The sequence below is a fragment of the Diadema setosum genome, chromosome 14 (assembly GCF_964275005.1).
Source record: "Diadema setosum chromosome 14, eeDiaSeto1, whole genome shotgun sequence".
Classification (NCBI taxonomy): domain Eukaryota; kingdom Metazoa; phylum Echinodermata; class Echinoidea; order Diadematoida; family Diadematidae; genus Diadema; species Diadema setosum.
Window position 1 is genome coordinate 36973965 of NC_092698.1, and position 27623 is coordinate 37001587.

The 27623-nt window shown below is 36.7% G+C and overlaps 1 protein-coding gene across 1 annotated transcript; it reads left to right on the plus strand.

Moving 5' to 3' along the window:
* Positions 1-498: 498 nt before the first annotated feature.
* On the plus strand, positions 499-27623 carry LOC140238088 (corticotropin-releasing factor-binding protein-like). Its single transcript, XM_072318014.1, has 7 exons — positions 499-576; positions 5286-5382; positions 12658-12827; positions 13047-13251; positions 22771-22925; positions 26114-26291; positions 27453-27623. The coding sequence occupies exons 1-7, from the start codon at positions 499-501 to the stop codon at positions 27587-27589; spliced, it is 1020 nt and encodes a 339-aa protein (XP_072174115.1). The 3' UTR covers positions 27590-27623.

Here is a 27623-nt window from a genome sequence, read left to right on the forward strand (position 1 = left end):
AAAGAGCGAAAAGACATGGTGTAGCAAGAAGAATGCTGTTTGAGTATGAGATATCGGACTTACTGGAGCAAACCAATCAAAATATCTCTTATAGCGAGACCACGCCCATTAATCTCAACGTGTTTCCGTGTTTCGTGAAATGACGAAAGAGTTGTCGGGCACCCGCGTTGTTTGCGACGGTCTCTCTCTGACTGTTGAGCGGCAATAAAAAGGTCCCCTGAGGGAGCTCTCGGTCATTCGATCGCCGGAGAAGGGAACAGTTTGCTGCAAACAACGATACTGACAGGAAAACTACACTCTTCATTCATAGCAACACATGCAGTTACACAGAAACGGAGAGAGCCTAGTCGCGTCCAGCTCTGCATCTTGAGCAGATAGCAAACTTTGTCTTGCTACACTCTTGTCCGGTCGAATCTCACGGCAGTACGCAGAACTCTTGTGAACAACAACTTTAACTACGTATTGTTGGCAGCCAGAGGATAGCAATAAAGTTTCGCCATGACGTCACTATACTGTCAATCGATATTCGTTGTGGTTATGATGTTTTGTTCTCACACCCTGGGCATCGAAGAACAGGTGGGTAATATCAAATGATCCTCCCGTTCGTTTCATCTGATTGCTATTAACGAAGAGATAGTATCTTTTGTTCGGTATTGAAGGAAGCTTACTCTTATTTCCGAGCTCAGAGATACAAAAATTTGAGTAGTGAACTGTCCACTATGAAACTCATATTTTTTTTTACAAACTTTGAAAGAGCTTTGAACGAATGTCAACATAATTATAACCAAAGATAAACATTATGTTAAGAAAACAGTAAGCATTGGCTAGGAACACAAAAAGAAATACAAGAAAAGAAGAGAATTAATGGCAAGAAATAGGTTTTTTTTACAAAAATTTCTCAAATACAATAATCTATAGACATAAATAAGACACTGATTCTGTTGTGTATTAGCTCTTGTGAAATTCAAATGTATTTCAGATGTATTTCACCCATATACAGCTCAAGAGAAGTGTGATATTCCTTAAAGCGTTACTACTGACAAACGCGCAACAAAATGTAGCCAATCTATATGCACCAGTAGGAAAGTTTTAGTACACGTGAAGGTCGAAGAGAGGCAGAATGTGCTGAACAGAATGTCTTAACGATGCCATTCAACTCAAAGGCAATATACAAATTGCAGAGAGGTGTAACAGATGTTAAAAATGAACTTGTGCGCGTTACCGTAAAACATGTAGGGGAAAACAAAACGAAGCGATCTGCTTTTACAGCAACATATCAAACGCATCGGGTTTCCATGGCCATTTTCCCCCTTACAGATTACAATGATGATGATAATATGATTATGATAATACTAATGGAAATTAATCCGTCAAACTATCACATGGATAAATAAACATATTGTACTTCTAAATATAATTTGATAATCATGTAACATTAATCTCCATCGGGAAATATATCTCATACATTTCTATGTCAAAATTATTTAAATCGCTATAGGTCTGGACACAATGGTCCAGTATAGCACTCTTATCATCAAGTATTAGTCTACATAAACTACAACCATCTGCCATGTCAGTGTCGCCACATTAATTTTCTGTTCACAGGGGATGAGTGACGTAAGCGGAAGTTGTGAGGCAGGTGGAGCGACTTCCACCTGTCGTATCTACAGGGAGAAAATTAATGCGTTACCTTGAGTTGCCATGTCATTTCAACATTTTATTGAACATATAAGTGAATCCCGTTCGGCTGAAAGAATGAAGAGGAGACAGATATCCTTTACATTTTGACTTAATCAGATTATCTGTCGACAACACTTTGTAGAACGAGGGATAGTGAATGAGAGGTGTGAATCAAAATAATGGTCAGCCGTCTTCCTCTTGATGCAAGACACATAATTCGAAGTGTGCTGAATGTTATGTACGGAGTCATAACAGATGATTGAAAGTTATGAAATATCCCATCTCGTTATAGAAGATATAGAAGATAATGGGCCGCCTCATACATAACATCCACTGCTCCTCTTTTTGTCCATAAATTATGAGATATCTTATGAAATACAGCAAGCCAGCTGTGCCATGTTTGAAAAAAAAAGGCAGAGGTTTAATCGCTGAAAGCATTATTTTCAGCACGGATATTGATTGTGATGGTAATTCATGCGTTGTAAGAATTATCCTGTCCTGGACAAAATACAGGAGAGAAAAAAACTTGTAAACTGAATTACAAAAGAGGAGGCTACTATTGCTTAGCAGGGTAATTTTGGTTGCTGTCAGCTGATTGTGTTACACTGTATGTGCAATAGTGCTTACGTGACCTTCCTAAACGAGGGAGAAGTCTTAGATGTATTAAAAAAAATACGTTGTTTGTCTAAAGGTGTTATGTAAAGAATTGTATGTTATATAATATATATATATATATATATATATATATATATATATATATATATATATATAAAGTGATATTGACAATCACTTCTACTAAATGGACAGTACTAAAGATTAAACATGGGACGCATGAATGGAGTACCACAGAGTGAATCCGAACGCATTTTGTTTTCACTTCTCATTTGATTTAACTTTTGTCGTATAGGTGTAGTGTGTGGGTAAATCGAAACCTGAGCACTGGAAGAAGAGGCCCAACACTGTTCACTTATTATGACACATAAGGCAGTAGTTTATGTTTGAACGCACCACGGGGTCAAATATTAATGAATACATACCACGTAATTGGAACACATACTCTAATAGAAGAATCTTGAGACTTTTCTTTTTAATGCCAATCTGTGACTGAATTTTGTTGTGAATTGCTACGAAACCAATCATTGACTGTGTAAGAGGGTAATATAAATGATCCGATTGTATTGTTTTGAATTGCATCACTAGAAACCGGAATAAATGTACAATGCTGCATAGAAATATGCATATTCACAAAATAACATATCACATGATTGTGGTGTAATTTTGCGTTCTCTCGATCCCCCTTTCTGCTTTTTATTCGGGACTCTGATTTCATTCGAAATATTTTTTATCAAACAGGAAAAGGTGCGGAGTAAGATTAAAAAAGGAAAAATAATGACTGAAAAGTAATGCGAGGAAGAAGGAAAAGGTAAATAAATCCCCTCAAATCGAGCAAAAATATCTCTATATTCGACAAATACAAACTAGATCCTTTACAGCTCCGTATAGAGAAAAATTGTTTTCGTTGGCCTCATTCGTCGAAAGGAAATGGAGTCAATAACCTAGCGAGTCGTGGAATGATGTACTTCATTACTTTATAACCATAGTTTTGTTAGGAGCGGCAAACAGTATAACAGCAGACACATTTGAGTGACAAACGCAGCATCTGAGGATTTCTCATCAACGGATGATAAAATTATGATGGAGGCGCCGTTTCGCTGTTTGCACATAGAAAGAGAGATTTATTTTGTCACAATATCAGATTTATAGGACGAGAAATAAGTCAACCCAGATCAGAATTTTTGCACATTCCTTTGATACTCATGCATATAGTAAGTATATCAATATACCAAGTCTCAATCATCTAAGACTCACTAAAATCATTATTGGAGTCAGGAAGAGGGTAAAGGAGTGTTACTTTTAATAGAATCTATCATAATTTTGAGTGGTTAACGGATGGGGGCAAAACAATTACTTGAAATCCTCAGACGTTTTAGGTAGTCCCTTCTCGCACAAAGATGATTAGAAAATATTGAAATCGTACTAGAATTTTCTTGCAACCTCGGTGCTTCGTTTTGTATCTCAGTGTATGTGTGATGCGAATTGCTTATCGACAATTCCATCCAGTCCTTTGAATCAGCGTTGGAAAAGGTCATAATAAAGGGATTTAGGGGAAAACACTAAGTTACTAAATTACTCACATGTACATTGCTTGCTAGAGTAGTTCGAAGAACCTTCCAGTGTTGCCAATAAAACTGCCTTTAAACAAGCGCATTTAATTTCTTGTTTGAACATTTCAATCTGAACCTATTCGTATGGTTGTCCCCGATTTAAGATCTATTTAGTAACAGATATACTACTATAAAGAAATAGCAGAATGTTTCCATCTTCAAAGATGATGCATCATGGTAAGATACTCTATAAAAAGAAACTAATTCCGAAACACTCGATGTCCATTTGCATCTATTTGTTCCTTCAACGTTGCAAAATGCAACAGTGACTAGGAATCCCTACACACTCCCCTGTCATTAATCTCTCTTGAGAGCTGGGTGTTTTATTTCCTGTTGTTTCTTTTTTTTTCGGAGTAATCTAGATACCATACAATGATTTGAGGAATCTGAGGAATATTGGTTTGGAAGGATTTTTTGTAGGCGTTTCCAAGTGATCTGAAGAAAAATAGAAGAAAATTATCGTTAAAAATACATTGAATGTTTCTAGATATTCGTTTCACCGCAAAAGTGATGTTGAGGGTATCATATAAATCAACACAAATCAACATGCATTTGGATTTCAGGGGCCCTTTAAAAACAAATCTCAGTCCCACATCGCATGGAGCGAGTGACCTGCGTACAATAAAAATCTATGATAAAATGATGTGAAACATATAATTTGTTCACTGTAAATTGATTTGAATGCACAGTGGGTGCATACATGTTTCTTAACTTATGTGCTCATGCAATTACGATGATTTTTGTATATATATATATATATATATATATATATATATATATATATATATATATTGATTTGATTTATTGGTTCCTGCATTATATCATTGCTTATGCAGATACATACATATATATCATATACATTGTTGGTACCATATATATAAATGGATATACATAAACATTAAGTGCTAACAATGTAAGTTTCTTCATTACCTTTAGAATGTACAGCAATACAGTTTCTTCATTGCCTTTGCAATGTACAACAGAACATATCATATATGTATATATACACTATGTATTATATATATATTATATATACATATATCATGCAATGGGGTCCTAATGAAGAACTGTTGTGCTTGGTGGATTACCCATTTAGATAGGCTGAAAAGTTAAATTGATAAATGAGTGGATGACTGATCAAGTATTTCAGAATTATGTAAGACAAAGAATGAATGAATGTCTTTACACATTTCTCTTTTATTTCCGATCGTTTCCTACTCTTTACTGTGCCAATTGCCATTCCACCCCTAATATTTGTAGAAAAATCAATTACAAAAGCTATTGGCAAAACCAAATTTGACCTTCTTCTCGAACAATCAACTCAGTGCTTGATATTAATTTTGTCTTCTGTCTTTTCATTGGTCTGGACGCCACTCAAAGGCTACCCATTTGCGAGGGGACCACGTTGACATTAGCATGCTTCGCAGGAACGTTGATGACGGCCACCCCACAGACGATTTCTATTCGAGGGACCTAGGTAAGCAGAAAGACCACTTTAAAGGGTTGTTTTTAATACAACGGGACCTTGCGCCGCTATTTTTGTCAGGATCTCAGCTGCAAAAAAAAAAAAAAAAAAAAAATGTGGGAGGCATTAGGGTGATTAGGCTCCCACGGAGCTCTTCTAAATATGTTTGAAAGGCAACATACATAGGGGCTGCGAGAATATACTATGCATGCAATCCTCGCATTAAGAGTTTGATCTTGAGAAGTCATGCGAGAAGCTCGAATGATATTTATTTTGATATATTATAAGAAAAAAAGATGGGTAGAAGTAAAATTTTTAATAGGAACTTTAAGGGAGAGTATGAAAAATAAGCATGATTAAAGATAGTAATGAGGTGGGGCTTTTTTATGTAGAAGCTGGGATCTTATTCTCGAATATAGATGGTGGTGATCATCATAGTTTCACCACCAAAATTAATTTCTCCTACTCCATCTTTGCAAGTCGACCAAATGTACTCATGTTTTGACTTTCATCAAAGAAAAAAACAAACAACAACGAAGTTCTTCAGATGCACACCTTTATCGTACTGGGATCACTCAATAGTGAAGACTGTAAACTTATCGTTCTTAAAATGTCATTACGGCCCATACGATGAGTGACATAATGTCACAAACAAATACATAATGGATGGCCGCTTACATTGCCAGGGAGTTGGGAAGGCACACACACACACACACACACACACACACACTACTCCGTTTGCCAGTACGCATGTAGGTTTTTTATTTCCTTGGTTTCTCATCTGAACGGTCATCATGGCCATAGACAGAGAAGACACGACAAGTCGTGATTCTGCTCACTGTGAGACACGAAAGCAAACATTTTAACTTGATGAGTCGAGGCATAGTGTGACAATGGTAAGATCATCTGCATTTGAGCTGCCATCGTTCATCGAGATGTTTAGGAGTATGGTGTTGGCAGTTTACGCACACACTTGTCATATATAAATTGAAATACCGGCGGCTATAACGGGGATGCCCTTGCCACTCGAATCGTACCCTCGAAGATTCATGTATATTGACAAAACAAACCGTGCTATTGACAGGGTCCATTACAGCAGGCGAGGCGAGCTGCGAATCTGATACAACTTTCAAACTGCAAACAGACAAATTACGTGAGACGGATATCTTTTCTACAATACATAATATACATGCACACAAACACACACACACACACGCACACACACACATACACACACCATAAAATATTAATAGCATATCAATATATTATTTAACGACAAAACCTCTCATCTTTCTCCCACACATCAAATACGGTGAGCTATATGCCATTGTGATGACACTGCACTATGAAGAAACTAGACTATAGAACATGGATTATCTCACGATTCTGTTCGTAGGTTGTTCGCGAAAAGGAAAAATAAATTAAAATCATGCGCTCAGTACTCTGCATTTGAGTAAACATGATAAAATTCAACGATTAAAATTTCGACGTAAGCCCAATATCATGGAGAGTCAATAGGGGAAAAAACTATAGGGCCTATTTGTGAGGAGTCTATAGTGCCCGTATACTATCACATGTCTAAATCCCCCCTTTTAGGGAAATTCTTATGTTGGACCCGTTCTTGTATTTTACTATTTATTATTATTTTTTTTTCATGTTTATCTCTTTCCTTTTCTCCTTTTTTTTTTTTTTTTTTAAGAAAAGTGCCTTTTATATCGTCACGATCACACAAGTAATCAAAAGAGAGCGATATACCCGAAATAAATGAGAACGTTATACTACAGTAATTATAGTTATATAATGATAACAACACAAATAGAGGATGAGGTATTTACTTAGCACTGTCTTTATGACAAAGTCATTAACGTCGGTTACCGCACTATGCATCGGAACTTATTCCATTCCATACGGGAACCTGTGGCCTGTGTATTAAATCTATGGGCATTTCAGAATTCAGTATGGAATGTGTTAAACATGTGATGCAAGTGATAATGTTATCTTGATAAGAATTCTAGCTATGTAATTGGTTGTCACTGATTGCAGCGGTCCTCATGGCATCATTTTTTTTTTTTTTTAAAGCTAAGGGACTATTGAATTGCACTGACTCATTCTCTTCTGTGCGCACTTATACAAGCACACCCCAATAATTTCATGAAGTGATTGTCAGATTGTCATGAATCTTGGCATTCCTGTTAGCCAGGTGCCTCGAAACAAAACAAGAATAAGTATTAAATAAGTCAAAACACTATAAAAAAAACCACAACAAAACACAGGCTTTCCTATGTACTCTCTTAATTCAGTGCTTGATGGAAAATTGATTAAACAACTGCAGACGATAGAGTGATTACATAAACACAATAACAATAATATTATATCAACCTTACCTTACAGCTGTGCTGCCAAACTACAGATTCAAAAGGAAGATTACGTCTTTAGAGAATGCCACAGATTTGAATTCAACATAGCTGACTAAGACCACTTGCCAATTGGAAAAAAAAACAACAAACAAACAAACATGGAATATATGAGCATATCGTTTTTGCTCTATCATTTTTTATATACATCGTACACAGAAAGTGATATATATATATATATATATATATATATATATATAATTTATATATATATATTTGACTATTTATGTTTACATTATAATTGTTCAGCAGCAGATATGATGTTATTGTGTAAAAGATATAAATTACCGGTATTTTATTCTGATCTTCTTTCTACATGGGCAAAAACACATTATAAAAATATATTGCAGGTGACTGATATATCAAATGAAATTATTTGGAATAATACGAACATCAAGTATATGAATGAAGTTTTATTTAACAGATACTGGGTTGAAAAAGGTATCATTTATGTTAAACAGTTGATAGAAAATGAATCATGGAAAAATCATGAACAAATATATGAGACAATGAATTCGACTTGATTGTTTCAATATGAAAGAATTAAAAAGGCACTGCCACAGGTGTGGTTTGATTTTTTGTGCAAAAGGCAATGTACCAGAGATGTTTTGTTTGATAAAGAATTGTTCCAAATAAATACTGGGGATATAATTGAATTGATAGTTTTAAAGACAAAACAGTTGTATTCGTTACTGCTGGATGAAAAGAAATCCGAGCTAAGTGTAATATACTTTTGGACAAAAACATTATATATACCTCCAGAATTTGATTGGAAGGTGTTGTTTGATTTCAAGTTTGGAAAATTATTTAATAATAAAATAAAGCAATATAGTTTTAAGTTATTACATAGAATTTTACCATTTAAAGAAAATTTAGTGAAATGGAGAATTGTGTCTGATATGATTTGTAAGAAATGCAACGATGTTGAATCGATTTGGCATGTCTTGTTACATTGCCCAGATAAGAAGTTATATTGGGAAAAAATATCAAATTTTATATGCGCTTATTTTCATATTGATATCACTGTAAATGAACGAATGATATTAACAGGAATAGATGTAAGAGATAAATCTTTGATGTTGCTAAATTTGATATTAGTTTTTGCCCAATATACGATTTTTCGTTTGTATATACTTAGCAATTATACCGCAAAAGCAACGAATGTATATGCATTATTGACCAACTTCAGAACAGAGCTCAATATGAATTTAAAATTTTTAGTTAAAAAAAACTTACTTGATTTCACGAAAAGGCAACTTCATGAATTAGAGCAGAAGTTGAATCACATAAATGATATTTGATTAACTGTGGATGCGGAAATTAATATGTTGAGGTAATGTCACACTTATGAAGTATTTTGGATATATTTGAAGTATATAATTTCCAGAGGAATCGAAATTCATGTGATGATTATGATTTGACAATTTATTGTTCTATGTTCGTATATCTTGTTCTCTTCTGTGAACCTTTTTAGATATTTGAAATGAAATAAAGTCCCTCGAAGGAGGATAAAGAAAAAAAATATATATATATGTATATATCGAATAATTATAAAAGATAGAGCATAAAATGTTAGCAGATGTTCTTGAAGCAAAGGAAATATTTAGAGCAGCAATCTTTCATGAATAATTAAAAGATAGATAAATGATTCATCGAGCTAGTGCATGATTTTGTTTGCTTAATGATTCGACCTTCCCTGAAGAGACACGTCTGTCGGGTGAAATGGTCAGCCGATGAGAGATAATCATGTTTCGGTTTTTTTCGCCTTGCCACTCCCACGTGTCACTCCAAAGAATGTCAGGAGCGGAACTGGTAACTCATTACCAGGATATCTATGCAAAGCTAACACCTTGTCATAACGGCTCGAAAAGGTGAGAGGGAGGTTGATGAGAGGGACAGAAAGAGAGAAGAGGACAAAAAGGGGCAGAAGAGGATGGGTTCTGATCTACTTACGTGGGAATAATCTACTATACACGAAGTCATGAAAAAAAAAAGTCATGAATCAGATCTTATCTACTGACTTGAATATAAACGCACGTCATAGTAAGCCAAAGAGCCTTGAAATTAACGTCACAAACGCATCAAGTGAACAATGACGAAAGTCACATAACGGCTCGGCGCCATTTAAACCGTGACCGATTCGAGCTTGTGGACCAATCAGTCACGGTCCAATGCACCCGCAACACCTAGTCAGGGTGAACAATTTTCACTCAAGGACGTAAATGTACAAGGATTGGATCCCACTGTAAATAAGTCACTCATGAGAATGGAGAACTATAGATAGAACAGTTAAGGAGGAATGTATTATATCTTGAGTGTTATCATGTCGATTATCAGAAACTATATTTTTTATAAAGTACTCATCCTTTATGTCCTTCTTAATGCTATCTCAATTTAGACTATAAATATAGGTATACATATTTGACTATATTTATAGGTGTGACGGAGGAATGACTGCTCGCAGACGTTGCAGTATGTTCACTAAGGAGCCTTTTATTCTCTCGAGCTTTCGATCGAGTTACCGGTCTTTTTCAAGGGCTTGGGACGTAAACACAAAATCAGAAAAGCAACCAATTTGCATACATTTTGAACAGAATAAGGCAAAAACAAGCCAAAAAAAAAACAAAACAAACAATCAAACGGAATATATAGACAGCGACATGACATTCACACCAATTTGCATACATTTGAACAGAATAAGGCAAAAACAAGGCAAAAGAAAATCAAACGGAATATAGACAGCAACATGACATTCACTACAACGGAGCGGCAGTATTATCACATACACTGGCAGTGAAAATAATGGAACAGTAACAGCGGTAATGATTGCAATGAAATCATACGAAATACATAAACCAACATAGGTTAAAACACACTGGCTACCTTATACAACCGTACAATGTATAATACAGATATATATATATATATATATATATATATATATATATATATATATATATATATATACTGTATTATTCATTGTACGGTTGTATTGCTGATACGTTTCTGCTGTACATTGTGTAACTTCAGGCAATGAATATTTTGTTAACAACTGATGTTTATTAAGTATGGCTCCAACAATGTATGTATATATACATGTACATGTATGTTCATGTACAATGATAATACAGGAATCAAAAGAGATGAGAAAACATCAGGGAATGAAAGAAGAGAGAAATAAAAGAAAAAGGACAACAAAGAGCTAAGAACGGTGCTAATTAATGTACACACAAACAAGGAAAGATAATGATGAGTACAATACGCTATAATGAGACTTGCGAGAGAGAAAGTCGTAATCGTTAATATGATATTAGAAAAAGAGAGGAAAACGAAGTACCTGTAGTTAACACTTAGAAATGTAAAATGATACGAAGCCCACACAATGTTTCGTCTCCTTATGAATTATTATGATTTTTTTTTTCATTGCGAGATGCTTCTAAGAAAAAAAAAAAAGGTGATGAATTTTCTATGAAATTATTGACAGTTTTTAACTTATGTTACCTGAATTTCAGCTATAATTTTTGGCTAAAAGTGAACAATTTATGGTAATCTGTAGTCAATCCATGGACTTCAAGTAGCTGTCATCGACGGAAGTAATGCAGGGTATGATGTTAAAAATGCATTATAATGTTCACACCAACTGGTATGCATGCTTACGTGTTATCATACTTGAAGGAAGGCTTCTAATTGGAAGATTTACTGCGCTAATGGGAATATGGTGATTTGTCTATCAATTTGTAGCGTGGTAGCGGCGCCAACTTCTTTGAAGTGACATAGAATAATTTTATAAACATTGAAAAAATCAAGAAAATGGACTGGTAAGTTGGTATCTTACAAAAATGGACGTAATACATCAGATTAGTTTCACATGTTCCGATACAAAAGGACATAGATCACATTAGCAAGGTCCGTCTAATTTGAATCATTTAATTTCAGATTCGTTTTGCGTTCATCAGACATAACGTATAGTGAGTCTCTTTCATTTTAATGTAATGATTCAAGTAAAATCGGTTTTCTACAAGAAAAATTATATAGATTATCTTTGGCCGATAGATATAATACTTTAATGATAACGCCCACACTGGAAAAAATAGTAATTTCATTTTATTACAGGGAGATGACATCATTCATTTCAACTAATTATTGTCACATGAAGTCAGCAATATTTCTGTTTTGTGAATGTCCATTGCGCTGATTGATTTATTGCGCTGATTCATTCGATAACATCTATAGCGAGGGCCGTCTTATCCCATCCTGTCAAGTTTATCAACTCCATGACGGTTAGATGTAAGGGCAGTAGTAAAATATCTCAAAATTAATATTTCAAAAACAAAGCATCGGTGATTTTGAAAACATTTTTGACCCATTTTTTCTTCTGTTGAAATAAAATCAGCAACGTAGCAACGAACACGATGTTAGTGTTCACTTCGTCATGCTGAGTCACTAGATTTGTCATTAAATATGGTTAAGAACAAATAAAACGAATGTTCCGTGAACTAGTTCTCAACGATTTCAATGTACGAAGTAGAAACGGGCACCGTACTAATAGCCACAGAATTGATAACGACTTGATATCTGGTTGATAATGATAACAAAGGGGGCAGGGGTACTTTCCAATGTTATTGACCAAAAATGCAAGTAATATGTTTGTAGGAGAAATCAAGATTGGAGGTGATGGTATATACAATATTACAGTAATGATGTAATTGCTATAAACTGGACCCCCGTCAGCTCCTTGTTTTGCTGCATGTAATGAAAAATGATTAATGTTTCGTAAGTTTTACTTTAGTCTGTGTCTAACTCTAAGACGGAGTGAAGTTCTTAACTGAGATAAGATTAACATACTAACGTACTCGAAAAATCGTATCCCCAGCGTGTAGGGTCGACATGGTTGGGTTGGAGGGTACCTACTACTACACGGCAAGGCCAGAGAACGCTGGAACGGTGTGCGCCACGTACCTTCTCGCCGAGTCAAACGACTTGGTCGAGATCGAGTTCACCGAATTCGATGTCGACTGCAGCGATCCTGAGAACGAAGTACAGGTAGGAATCGTTCAAGGCATGAATGAAATAATATCAAACTTATGTATCGAAATGACATTCCGGTTTTGTTTTCTTTGTGCTTTAATTTCTTTGTATGAAGATATATTCATTATGACATCATGTGTCGCTTGTGAATTTCTTTAAGGACATGTATGAATGAATTCGATTGAGAGTTAAACAAAGCAAACCAAGAAATACCTGACTTCACTTGGCTTACAGTTCTTTGATGGTTGGACCATGGGATACGGGTCATTCCCGGGAGTGGATGACCATCCCTTGACCATCGCAGAGCGGGTGGTCAATGTGTGCAGCCAGAGAAGCCGCGTGTTCCGGTCTCATCAGAACGGGGCTATGATCACCTTCAAGCTGACCGATGCTGCAGCGAGCTTCGCATTCACTTTCAGGCCAATACACAACCCGGAGCGTGAGTACATGCCATTCTTTATAAATTCCTGTGGTGTTGTTGTGATTTGATTTACTTACAACCTAATATCTAATCCTTTGTCACAAAATGTGAGTGAATAATACATGTAGATATTGATGTTTATACGTTTCGCCAGCTTAACCTCTCAATCTAGTGGTTACAGAAAAGAGTAAATGTTTCACGCGTCAACCAAACTTACTGTTAACGGTCGCAATATAATCTCTGAGAGTACAATGTACACAACATATCTATCTTTATCTTTTTTTATTTTAAAACGAGTATTTGTGGTCATCTCCTAGCTTTGGTTAAATCTTCCTATACGTAACCAAACCAGGGGCACTTATGATCTCATTATCTCTTAAAAGTTTCCCCCCAAAGCATTACATTTTAATCGAATTATGTAGCAGGTGGAACATAGCATTGCAAATTATCCTACACTAGTCTGTGTATTCAGCTGCTGTAGTAAACCATTATCTGTTTGAAATTCAATAGTGTCTGGAAAATTTAGATCTTGTCTCCTTTAAACGCCATCGGACTCACAGAATTGACACAGAGTATAGATCAGTGATCGAAACAAATTATGAAATTTTACCACAAGGGCCACGTATGCCAAGGCGCTATCGGATTTATAGACACCAATATCGTTTACTTCTCCCTAAATACACCCGTAAGAATTAACAAACGGTAGGACTTTAATTGCAGGCCAAAACTACATAAAGATCATGAAACAACATAAACCATTAAACAGCTCGAGTCAGGAACGTTTTCATTAGGTAGCATAAGTAAGAAAAAAATGAAAGCTAAAGCAAAAGTTGAAATCAAATTTTAATCATACTGTCATTCTATTCCTTAGTGTTTGCTGGAAGGATCCTACCTTAAAGGAGGTAGCCCATTTCTTGGAGCATTTCCAGTGGTCACACAGAAACACAGACACACAAATAACAATTCTTTACCTTCTAAACTACAGTTGAAATCGATGGCCCTATCAAAGAAGAAAAATTAAAGATACAATCGCCCCTATCTCCCATCTCCCCTCCCCCCTCCCCTTGCCGTAATCAAATCAGCCGGACGGCTGCAAACAATCACCACGTCACGTCGTTGCTATGACATCTCAACCATCCTCGTCAAAGGTTGGGAGGAGAAAAGAAGTAAATGCAAGCAGTGCCCCAAGAATGAAGATGAAAGACAAGAGTGCATCTTGTATTCCCTATCATCTCCACCATCCCCCCCCCCCCCGTATATCTCATCTTCAATCAGTGTTATTGGAAAATCAGGTATTTTAGAAGTGTGGTGTCCTAACAATAACAACTGTACTGCCATGATGCTGGACGGGTTAACCCAAGAGTAATGATCATTTGACGGTGAGATCGTTCTTTTTTTTTTTTCTAAGTAGGGAAAAATGGGAAAACTAATTGAGATGTGCTATACAAAATTATATCTAAAACCAAGTATCAACCAATGAACGTTTCTTTCTCTGGAGTGCATGATCATAATGCAAGACTCAACTACAGCTTTTTTCTTTGGTGGCCGGACATGAGTTCTGGTGAACAGAAAAAAAAAAGAAAATCATAAGAAATAACATGACATAGTAAGACGTTGCAATGATACAATAAAATATGGCCATAATGGGACTCTTGACAGATTGTATAAAGTGATTCAAACACCAAGTGCTGCATATGTGGCTAAGAGGTAAGAAAGACAAACATTTAAATATGAAATGATAAAATAAAACATTTAAGTGATTATAAACCATGATGGCAATGTGAAAAGTGGCAAATGTGATAAAGGGCTTCAAATACCACGCCATACTGTGACTTCGTACAATAAGTCTAACATAAATTATTATCTAATATTGTAAGGAAGGCATAAACGCGATTTTCCATGACTTCTTTTATTCACAAGTTTAACATGATTTGACATAAAGATATACCTTTAAAGGTATTATCTGATAGATAAGTCTTTGAGAAAAGATACTGTTTGGTAGCCCAAGTGGTTTTTAGTGGTTTTCAAGTGATCACCCATGGCCAATCGGGAACCAAGATCATCAAAATTCATCTACTGGTGGCTTGACAATAAATTTTTAGGCACGAAAAAAAGAAGAGAAAAGCATACAGCGTGAAGTCATTCGATTAAACATCAAAATACATGTAGGACCTAATAGGTTAAAGCCACGAAAATTGGTGAAAATTAACAGGTATTAAAAAGTGCCTCAAATACCCCGTACTGTAATACTGAGAAGTAAGACAGTATAAATTAAATGAAATGATTTAGTAAAACATCAAAATAATCATGAATCATGATAATTATGTGAAAATTGGCAAGTATGATAGAGGGCTTCAAATACATGTGACTATACAGTTTACTTAATCTAACATCACTATATTCATGCAATATTGCAAAAGGGCTTACACATTTTTCAATGACACCACAATGATGTCCATGATTTTAACATACGGGTAAAACTCGTTCTGTAATGAAATTTAGCAATGAGAAAAAATAATTTGGCCGAATTTGGCCAATATAATGGAAAATAGCCTGAGTTTGGCCGATGAGGACTAGCAGCGATCTGGCAACCGTGGTCACAGCAGCCAGCTGAAATGAAATGAAGTAATCAAGCACTGAGTCGCGAGTCATTCTTCCCCTTTTCCGGATAAGAAAAACACACAAAACATTGTAAACACACACAAATATTAGGTGCCCCGACCACCAAAACATATGATTTCAAAGAAAGTTGTGGTCTATCGCTAATCTCGTGCCTTGATTATGTATCATTTCTTTGTAAACGCTCCAATGATTTACGTCATCCACAAATAACATTAAGTATGTTCCACAGATGGAAGTATTGTTGGTACAGCAAATCTGATTCGTGATATTTCTTTATTTCATTAGAGTGCGTACATGAGTATGATTCTCAATCGTGATAATTGTGTATGTAGAGTCGGTGCATGCAATAAATATGCAGAATGCTTGTGTTCATGTGTGATTACGCCGTGGTGTAGATCGTTGTAAACAATGTCCATGGCAGATCAGGACGTACGCCAATTGATGGTAAGCAGTGGTGAGCGGCGCGCTGGAGCGTTATGATCGCCAGTTCGGGTGACGGCCAGGCTGAATTTGGAAACGATGACAAAGTACGGCAAACAAGAAGTTCAACAGATTCAGCGAAGTATGAAATTGCTGCAAATTCACTGTCTTTGTCACAAAAAAAAAAAGCGCAAAAGGAGTCCGTGCCCACCGGGAATATCGAGTCACTGCCCGGGTGATTTGATAAGAAGTTGCCGATTTTGTTGCTGCATGTTTCGTTAGCCAATTAGTCTTAGCCAAAGCGGATGTACGTGCGCAAAAAGGATTGTTTCCCAAGAAGTGTTTATGACAGGACACACGCTCTAGCTATATGGTAACAGTTTGACATCGATTGATTTCTAGACTCTGCTATCTTCATATCTACCGCAGACGTATGGTTTTGCAGTCTTATAGTTACCAAACTGTAAAGTGCTCCCTGACAAGACAGGCGTCTTTTGTGATAGCATGAAATTCAAAAAGGAAAGAAGTATTATGTCACATACGTGTTTGCCAAACACACAGGAGCATTTTAAATGGAAGGTTTTCATGTCATTTGTGGATGAAAAACATGTTAGATAATATGGAAATAGACAGATGTTCACAGAAGATTAAAATATCTTTCAGTCACCTACAGCAAAATAAAATTTATTTGATTCCAATATTTCCTGATTGATTCCAATATTTCGTGATTAAACAAAAATTCAGCTCTGTTGAAAAAATCGATTTGTATACGTTTATTTTCAATATTCATGCCCTTTATCATCAGGAATTAACATTAATTCAGCATTGCTGGTGTATATTACATCGGTATACCAAGTGCTGCTATTGCGGTAGGAATTGTTGATTTTTACGGAAAGATACATGGTATTTAACACAATACAAGAAAAAAAAGCAGGCATACGTAGGCCTACAACCTGCTCATTTTCTCTCAGTCACCTCGAGTGAAGTGATAATACCGGCAACGCACCAAAATATAAATGCAAGGAAAACGTTAGTCACACACACACACACACACACACACACAGGACCCATAAAAACCTAATCGTGGGTCTTTCGTAAAACAATGTCTTACAAATTGTGGAAATCTGTGAAAATTGCTGCCTATCATTGGCTTGCAAAATTTGTGGGGCACTGACGTAATGTCTGGTTATTGAAAACTTGAAAGAACTGGGAATTTAGGAACCGAAAATAAATAGTCAGTATGAAAACAGCAAGGAAGTTTTTCATTTTTCATTTTCCCCCTTTTTTTTGTAAAGTTCAATGATAATATCTATCATCCTTAGACACAATGCCTTTAGCAAACCTAGCCTAATCTTTCATCGGATGTTCGGGTAATTATTTTCATGTTAATAACTGTGAGCAAAAACTGCTTTGCACGCGGGAAAAAAGTCCACAATTGTAAAATGTACTAAAATAATATAAATTGCTGCACAGTATCCTTCAGACTAATTAATGATATCCCAAAACCATACACCAAAGACATACATGCAAAGATACACATGGTTTAATTGGAGTATGATGGAGAAACAGCAATGTTTCCATGTAATGGTCATGGAATCAGAATGAATTTGGATTTCCATGAGTAAAGAAGATACTAATTAAGGTTAAAATAGTTTCAGAAATCTTTCAAAAAGCACAAACAGGAAATAATGGTAAGATATGAAGCAATAAACAGATAGATTATATAGATAAAAGTAACACATTGGTATAAAGAAGCATAAACACCGTATGGATGACATTTTTGAAAAACAAAACCAAATAGTGGAAAATCTGATTACCCAATGTTAAATTTTCCACATGGTTTGTGAAGCTTGTCACATTCTGCCTTCCTTGAAGTGTCTTTGAAGTGTTTGACAGACAACTGTCTTCCCCGTGAGTGGTCATGTATGTATTTTGTGTGCCTTGGAGGATGCTCCTGGGGGATATTTATTTTCAGCTGGTTCCCTTAGCGCTTCGATCGCATGCATCGACAAATATTTCAAATGGTCGTGACTTCACCAGTGTAGAAATGCGGTCAGACAACGCCCACAGTCATCACACGAGGCTGCGAGGGGTACTATCCTACGTGCTTACCGACCTATAATCACTTAATGTGTGCGTGCGTGTGCGTGTGTGTGTGTGCGTGCGTTTGTATATGCAGGTGCTTGTTTCCGTCACACAGTAATTTTTTTTTTTTTACAGACAAAGACATAAGACATGACACTACGTCATCATGAAGAAGGGGGTATGCATAAAGATAGATACACAAACATCAGGAACCTGCTTACATAACTCTAGTTTCATAGACCTTGGTCAACTTTTGATACGCTGTTTTTTGTTTCTCTATCACCATGAGATGTGACATATGACTCCTATACGTTGACTATTCTTCCTCTGTGGGTCGTGGGCTAAGGCTAATGGTGGGATATTACGTCAGTCCATATATTGATGTATCAGATGATGAAAAATCAAATGAGAAAATCAAGATAAATTCTGTAGAGGCAGCAAATATTTTGAAGAGAACCATTATCAGTGTAATAAATGGTATTTCAGTACCAGCCTTTGAGGACTTATGGATAATTATCTTTTGTACTCTCATGATTAAGATATTTACGTTATTTTCATGTATTTCTATTATATTTCCCAAATTTTATTTCTATTCCATATCTCCCATTCCTTCGTGGTATCATGAATCAGTTATTTATCTTTTTTTTTGATTTGTTAATTGATTTATATGACTTTAATTCTTTCAGATGTTATGATAATCAAGGGGTCAGAGAAAATCATAACTGTGAGTCCATGCCTTATTCATGAACAAGATAAGTTCAAGAAAATATCAATGTGCTCATTTTGCGCAACCATCACAACTCTTAGCAAGAATATGACATTACAGTAATGGATAAACATGTGGTGCTTTTATGACTCAACATTTTTGACAGTTTCTGAATGAAAACGATGCGGAATGATTTTAATTTATACCCAGAAGCAATAAACTGAAGTTGACGTAAAACAAGTAAGGGACATTCTATTCCAGTCATAACAGTGTGCAAAGAGGAAAAAAGAGGAAGATTAAGGCTGCTTTCGTTTAATTCGCTGGAGACAGTGTGTGGGTGTTGGTAACTTAGCTAATTTCCCCTGACAAACTGACAGTAAGACGATATTGCTCATTCCGATGCACACCATCAGATATCTCAGTGGAAAGGTTCAAAGTTTCTCTTCTTTCCTCTTTCAGCTGTTCAGAGGTGCAATATAACAAAGAAAACTCAATTTGTAAAATTGCATGATGAGAAGTGATGACGTCAAGAGCTCAAGCAAACATGACAGATGTCACCTTACCTCTGCAAGAAATAAACGTAAATAAAGAGAAAAGAACAAAGTAATGAAAGAGTGAAAAAAAAAAAACACACACACACAACGCCGCGAGGTATTTTTAAACTGTTTTTCCTTTCTGCCCAGATCGTTCCGTGCAAGAGAGTCACTAACGTATAACACCAGTCCCTATGCAAGGAAAACAAACTGAAGTCTATAGATCGATTTCAAAGACACAAATGAATCAAATGTCTCATAATTTGAGGTGAAAATTACTCGTCGTTGTGCGAGTGACCCCGGCAATACAATTTGGATGAGTTGGTGAACAATTGCCTTCCAGGCTTAGAAGATCAAATTAATACAGAGAGCCTAACTTGATCTTAGTTCTACTGGTTTTGACAAAGGATGTGGCTGCTCCCTCCAACTCCGGCAGATGTAGAAGGAAACGCTGTCATAATTTTCAAACGCCATTTGGAAAAGTGAAGCATCTATTCTGTCTTTGTCAGTAAGTTAAAGCCACTGGGATCGGATCCTCCTATAGGATTGCTTCCACCCGGAGCAAACTGGCGTAGACTTAAGGATTTCGTCAGGTGTTTCGGAGAGCTGTCTTTTTTAATGGGAACTCGATACTTTGTTATGATCAGCTTCATTTCATGAAAAGAATGCTGGTTGGAAAACGTGTTGAATGGAGTGCAGATCCTCGCTGGAATTAATTGGCGTCAAGAAACGCCTGACCGCCAAAAACTAGTTCTCTAGAACAGACGACGTGTTTCTGGGTTTCCGTGTGTCTTCCGGTCTGATGAAGCAGAGACGAAATAGCAGATCGCCACAATTATATTTTTTACTTTAAACAAAGGAAGAAAACTCGCAAAATGCCAATAATTTTTATTGTTCTTTCTGATCACTATTTCGCTGTAATTAATAAATCAATAAAATAACAATTCTATAGACTATTTGTTAAACGATGGAAGAGTATCAAAGAAAATTTAAGATAAAGAACCACAGTTCCATATTCCTTCTAGTTTACTTATCAATTCACTAAGAAGTCGAAAACGCCAAAATGCCAGTGCTTTTGTTTTTCAGTCAACTTTGACCAGCTATGTTTTAGATAATGAAACATTATCATTTTTCTTATTACATTTACATAGAAAACACAATTCAGTTGTCTTCCGTTCTCGTCTCTGCTACACACTCGTCCTTTATTCTATAGAGAATTGTATGTAAAAGAAATGTGTTAGTGATCAACCTTGATTGCACATCACGAGCTAGATATCCACGAGTCAACCTGCCCACGAGTCATATATCCCATGAGTAATAAAGATCACGAGTCATACAGCCAACGAGCTATTGTACAAGTTCGACATCAAGTTAACTAAGCCCACGAGCTATACGGTCCACGAGCCAGACACAGGCAATCAAGACCCTAGTGTCAAGCTAGTTGTCTGTATGACTCGTGAGTGTATGACTCATGAACCTTCTTTCATTGCCTAGCTCGTGGACAGTATGAATCGTGGATGCCTAACTCGTGGGATGACCCAAATTATCCTGCCTTTCCCAATGATCACACAGACTGAATATTCCAATGTTCACTAATATTGTTTATGCCCTCTTCAGTGCGTTCGTCCTTCACGCTATAGCGAATCAAATTAGGCAAAATGTCTTATATTCGACTGAAAGCGTTGATTTGTGTACTGTAAAATGGCTTGCACATCCCCAAACGAGGGGAATTGCACTCAAAATAAATCTCCTTACTACTGTATTTGAAGAAATGTAAAGAATCATTGAAACGGGGAACGAAGAAATACAGAGCGACAAAAATTTACATTTAAGATTCTTTGCACGGAGGAAAGGGAAAGACAGATTCTAGACATGAAAGTGTCGAGCGGGTTAATCGTCAGGCAGTAGTCAGCTGACCAGATGTCGCCTCGCGGCAAGAGAAGGAGAGCCGAGGCGTACATCTCCGGTGGCCATGCCTTGCCTGTCGCCCTTTTACCAGCCGGCAGCGACATGATCGGCCCTGATATACAAGTACCTCTGTCATTCCAAGTCTTGAAAACGATCTTATCTGGAAAAGAAAAAAGTAGGGAAAAAGTGGGTAGGGTCACACGAATCCACGGATGAGCTTATATGGCTATACCTTGAATGAATAATCAAGTACACAGCCTTTAAATCGATGATGTTTTTATTCTTATGTGGCGCTCCATTCAGGGGTGAGTGATAAGCTGTCCCATAGGCGATATTTCGTAACTATAATGTCGCAGTGCAAACATTAAGTCATTTTTGGCTGGCGGGTTATGGGGCATGTCGTACATCATGTTGACATATCAGTCAAGATAAATTCATGCTTGTCCTGCTTAACTTGACAACCCCAGAGTCGATGGGGTACCGATCGCCGTAGTAACTTGATTGATTAACAATACTTCCTCAGGCTACTGGGGAAAAACACGGTCATCTTTAGCCTATGACGTTCATAGCGTTTCAGGAGTTCTTTAACACTGACAAGTGCAAAGTGATAATGGGTTAGTATTCCAGCAATTGCGGAAATGACAACCGCCAAAAAAGGGGCGCAATGACTAAGTTATGAATAATTCAACGATTAAAGTTATGATGGATCCACATGATGAATGATTTCTTTGCGTTAATATTTTGTTATTTCTTCTGTTTGACACGAATATTCGTATATCACAACAATGTCACAATGTTTTACATTCGACCATAAATAGACACCGGTCTATGGACACTGATGGAAGACACCTGAACGTGTATTGGTAAAAGACAGCAATATTTGCATCTTTGCAACTGATTGACAAATTGCCCAACATCGACGTAAACAAGCACTGAATTGATCAGTGTTTTAGTAGTAGCCATGATAAAAAAAATCATGGGCCCATTTTTATCATGGCTACTACTAAAACACTGATCAATTCAGTGCTTGTTTACGTCGGTGTTGGGCAATTTGTCAATCAGTTCTAATGAAAACATCTTGACGGAAGAATTTCACTAATTTGGATAATATTCGCATCTGTTGTCTCTCCAAAGAGGACAGCTCTGGTTTCTTCTGTGGACAATAGTTCCAAATATTTCTATTGAGTCAATCTAGGCAATTAGGCTAGCAAAATCCAAAACTCACTTAACCAGCACTTCCGCTCATTTTTCTTCATACCACAGCGTGCAACGTTATTGCTCCCGAACCAAGCGGTGCTCACACACTCCGTAACTATGGCAACGAGAGAAATTGCTCTTTCTCCATCATCTATCCGGTGACTATCCACATCTGGGAGATGGCAGTGGGAGGCTATGACAATGGTGACGCCAGACTCCGGGTAAGAGACAGCTCACTGCGGTCATTTGCTTACCGTATTTCCCTATGATTTCATAGATTACGTATACCAATTTGTTAATGATGTGGATGTAGATATAGTCATCTATCTGTTCATGTAATTGTCATAAGGCATGGCGAGTTCCGTTCGTAACCACTCTAACCATAATGTATGCAAGCCCCGGCAGAAAATACAAAATACAATGTAAGCTGACTTTTTGTGATATAGACGATCGAAATCTATCATGTTGTATAAACAAAGTAGCGGAAGAAAGAAAAAAATAAAAATGACATGTTATTATTTTGTATGAAATCGGTGAAGTAGCTATTGAATAAAGGTAACGAAATACTTGGAGACGTTTGTCACAAATTTTCATTGTACATGTGATGAAGCAAAATGTGGTTTAAATAGTGTGATTGTATGATGACGACAGAGTGTAATATCTGTATGGTGTTTATTATTTTGCAGCAATTCAATTTACATTATGCATTTCCATTTTCAGGTATAAATATGACGCAATTAGAACATATTACAATTTATAAGTGGTAATGAATAATGTGCTACCTAGTAGATACATTTTGAAGGTACACGACGTTAAACGTGGCATAATAATTCGGAAAACGAAACAGAAATGAAAGATTCAATGCAATTAACCAGATCTGACTAATTTCATGGTAGAAACCTACTGAAGAGCTTCTGAAGACCCGATAAGCTCGTATAGACTATAGGTTCCTCGGAAGAAAGATAAAAATAGAGATAAAATGCAACATCCAAAGTTCGAAAGTATCTATAGGCAAAAGAAACAAACAAATGCACATAAGAATACATCACAGACAGTACAGTGGACATATACATTATTCAAGTAAATTTTGATTCATGCAAACAGATTTTAAAGCAACCCTTCCCCCCCCCCCCCCATCACCACCAACACCATCACCACCACCACACCCTGCCCGCCTGCGTGCGTATTATGCTCATTTACTGTCTCTTAACTTATAGATGTATAAAATGAGTTTTATGCATCTATAAGTTAAGAAGACGGTAAATGAACATAATTTATGCACATAGGCGGTGGTGTGGTGATGGTGGTATATTGGTGGTTGGGGTAGGATGGTTGTTTTTTAAATCTCTTTGCATGAATGAAAATTTAGTTGAATAATGCATAAAACTCATTTTATGCCCATAATTGCGGGGTGGGAAGTACGGCAGAGAAAAGAAGACATTGACTATAGACCAACACGAAAGTACTTCACTCGTGCATTGTGTCTGTTCGAAATACCTGGAGATACATACAGCTGTGTATGGGAAAGTGTTTTTTTTTTTTTTCATTGAGCTAACACGAAGAGCAAATCGATAATTCTGAAGTATGCAATTCTAACCGTGCAAGACAACGGAAGAGGGCGAAAAATGGACAATAAACTATAAGACCCACTGAAAAGCCATGACTATAATGCTCCAATGGTAGCAATGGTTTTAGTCAACGCAGTCGAGATCAAGACATACAGTAACAAGGAACCACAAGACACTACCGTCATTCAGTGCAGTTATATCTCTTGCTGTATATAATACAGTAAAGTTAACATTATAGTGTACGTTAGAATGTTAAGAAATATCTTGAGATTGTTTGAACGAGGACTCGGAAAAATTAAGAAAGAATATTGGGCCATTATGAATAGGCATATCTTTAAATATTCGTAATCTCGTTTTGCAGAGGTGGTACAATTTCAATTGTCCAGTAGAATGTGTTTGTGTTTTGATCGTAGTTTTTGATAAGCTTTCTATCACTAGTGGTTGATCAATTCTGTTCAATCTGTGCGTTGAAAGAATAGTTGTGAAAAATAAGTAGCTGAAACATTTAATCGACCGTTTGCTGTTTTTCTTAAGATACAGGAGTTCGGATTGCCACATAAATATTCGATTCCTATTCCTTATGAGATTGTTCATCACTGAAAGTATTCCTTATGAGATTGCAAAGCGTAGTGTGAACCTCAAGCAAATACTTTTTCCCGAGGTCGATGGATTCGCAGGATATTTTCCTCAGCTCCAAATAAAGAGGTATCGCTCTTGATAGTGTGTAAGAGGATTGGCTGTCGAGCAGAATTCAGATGGGCCATGACGTCAATAACGGATCTGAGATGACGTATTTTGCGTTTACTTATTTACTAATCTAATCATTGACACATTCAGAGGGTGCTGGAATCGCACGATACATCACTGCTCATAGGTCCCTAGGAAAGAAAACATTAAAGGCCTCTTAAAAAGAAACAAGACGAAAACGAGAAAACTGCAGCCCCTGACGGATCTTCATGTAGATATAAAATGATGCCAGTGGAGGAAACTTATGTAAGACTTTTACTGAATATTGCTGTCAGGCAAAAGGAGAAAGACGTGGCTGATGCATATACTGCATAAATCTGAAAATTGAACAGTGAAGAAGCAAAGTGATAAATCTAACAATGGCAATTTCAGTCAGATTTTTTTTTTTTTTTTCGTGAACGAACTGTAGGGATGAAATACGTTCAGTGATAATCGAACACTGGCGATAAGAAAGAAGCCCATGAATTAACATAAAAGCAGGTGTTTCCAATAGCTTGTAAATCGTGTACCATTCAAGCAAAACCAAAGGGACGAAACGCAACTATTATCCACTTAAATAGAATAGAAAAAAAGAAGACCACTTTAAGTCGTCCGCATGCTATGATCGATTTCATTATTTTTTTACGTCATGAATGTGGTTTCAATATATCAAATCTGATTAATATGTCATGATTCACAATCTTGTATAGTATGGGAGTATCTATCTATCTCGGTCTAAGATATTTCCCCCCTCGTCGTAGATCATACCTCCTCTTTTATTTCCGGCACTGGCATCGTAATGTCAGTATGTCTATGGTGGAATAAATGGCAAATCTTGATATTTTATGCTCACATTCGATCTTCATTGTTTGGAGTACAGTCTATACGAAATGCAAAGAGGAAATCTAATCCATCTATGTCCCTTTTATACCCTTAGGCATTTGTTCCATACAGGATGTACCTGATACTTTATCATATCTGTTTGTGACCTTCTTATTTGCATCTTCTTCATCTTCCACTCCACTCTTTGTTCTATATTCTCTCCTGTTTACTTACACTTGTATCTACCCAAACACTGATATTCCAACCTCGTGTCCGTGTATTTATTATGATAGTGCCACATGGGTCTGGACTACGTTGAACTCCTGGAGGGAAACTCTCTGGATATGAGCGCCATGATAACAGAAGGAAGTATCTGTGGTCACGTGGGTAGCATCGTCAGACAAAATGGCGACGGAGATTCGCTGAACAGGAACAATCACATTGTACCCGGGGAATCTTCCTGCCAGTCAGGTGTGTGTGGGTTAGCTCACTTCATAGGTTGTATGTGTGTGTGTGTCTGTCTGTCTGTCTATGTGAGAAATAAATAAAATCTGCGAGCGAACAAACAACTCGTTAGTGTCGATGTACATCGTTTGTTGTTTCTTTGTATGTTTTGTCTTTTTCATGATATTTATCATTTTCAGGCTAATGTCTGCCATCAGATAGAGTCCCTGTTACCAAGAAAAGGCACATCGCTTTTGAGGGTTCTGACAGTTAACGTAAAATATAACGAGTACTAGTAGTTGAGAGAGATTTGTTACTGATATCTAACTCTTAGTGAGATACCATCACGCTAGAAGCCCTGGGTTTTCCTTGACTGTGTTGAATAATTAGAATGCAGTTCAGACAGAACAGATTAAATCCACAAACACGAAAGCACCCCCTAGGTGAAGGAAACCATCATCAAGTGTTGTTTTGCGTCTCGTAGCTTTGGGCAATCAAAATGTCTGTGGGCGTTTAAGCGTCTATAACAACTCGAGCATACAACTTCGTGGAAACAGTAAAGACAAGAATCACACTGGCATGCTATAAATGACCAGAAAAAAAAAAGACGCACGCAACATCGCACAAGGAACAATAATAATTCCATATGTATGATTAGGAGGATCGAAGCCTGCAAATGTAATATGCACAAGCATGACAAGGTCAATGACCAAATATAAAGATGCACGCAACATCTTGCAATTAGAAACAAACATAATTCCACAAGGTGATGAGAAAGCCTGCGAATATAATATGATTTCTTTCACCAAGCTGTGCTAATTTGAAAACAGATTCTCTTCATTTAAACAAGGATGCTTATTATAGCTAATTATAGCTTATTATAGCATGGTATTTTCATTATCTTGCTTCAGGTTTTATAACATAAAAGAGCAAAAAGAAGCTAACATGGCAAAAGAAATGAGCAAGAGAATGAATAATGACGATAACATCATGGTAATTGCAATTATACTGACAGCACAAGAGCAACGATGAAGAATTAACATGCGACTGTTGATGAAGCTAGGAGGAGAGAGAGCGTTTCGTGTTGTTAACCTCATTTTCATTTAGTGTTCCTATACAAAGTTTAATTTCCCGTTCTTTCTTGCTCGCTGCCCCCCCCCCTCTTTCTCAATCTCTTTCTCTCTTCAGATGCGTTCAGCATTCCTCTCATGTGCCACAATTCCGTCATCCGTCTAGTCTCCAGCAGCCAATATGTGAACGAGGTTAGCTTCCGCTTCAACAGGCTGAACATCGCTAGGAGTGAATGCCCCGAGACCGATGTTTGAGAGGACATCGCGCCAGTTTGACTTCTTTACCTCT

Excerpts from the sequence above, each read along its gene's own strand:
- LOC140238088 (XM_072318014.1), top strand. The coding sequence starts at position 499 with ATGACGTCACTATACTGTCAATCGATATTCGTTGTGGTTATGATGTTT. Across the intron at positions 577-5,285 it reads CCCTGGGCATCGAAGAACAG|GCTACCCATTTGCGAGGGGA; the intron begins GTGGGTAATATC and ends CGCCACTCAAAG. Across the intron at positions 5,383-12,657 it reads TTTCTATTCGAGGGACCTAG|CGTGTAGGGTCGACATGGTT; the intron begins GTAAGCAGAAAG and ends TCGTATCCCCAG.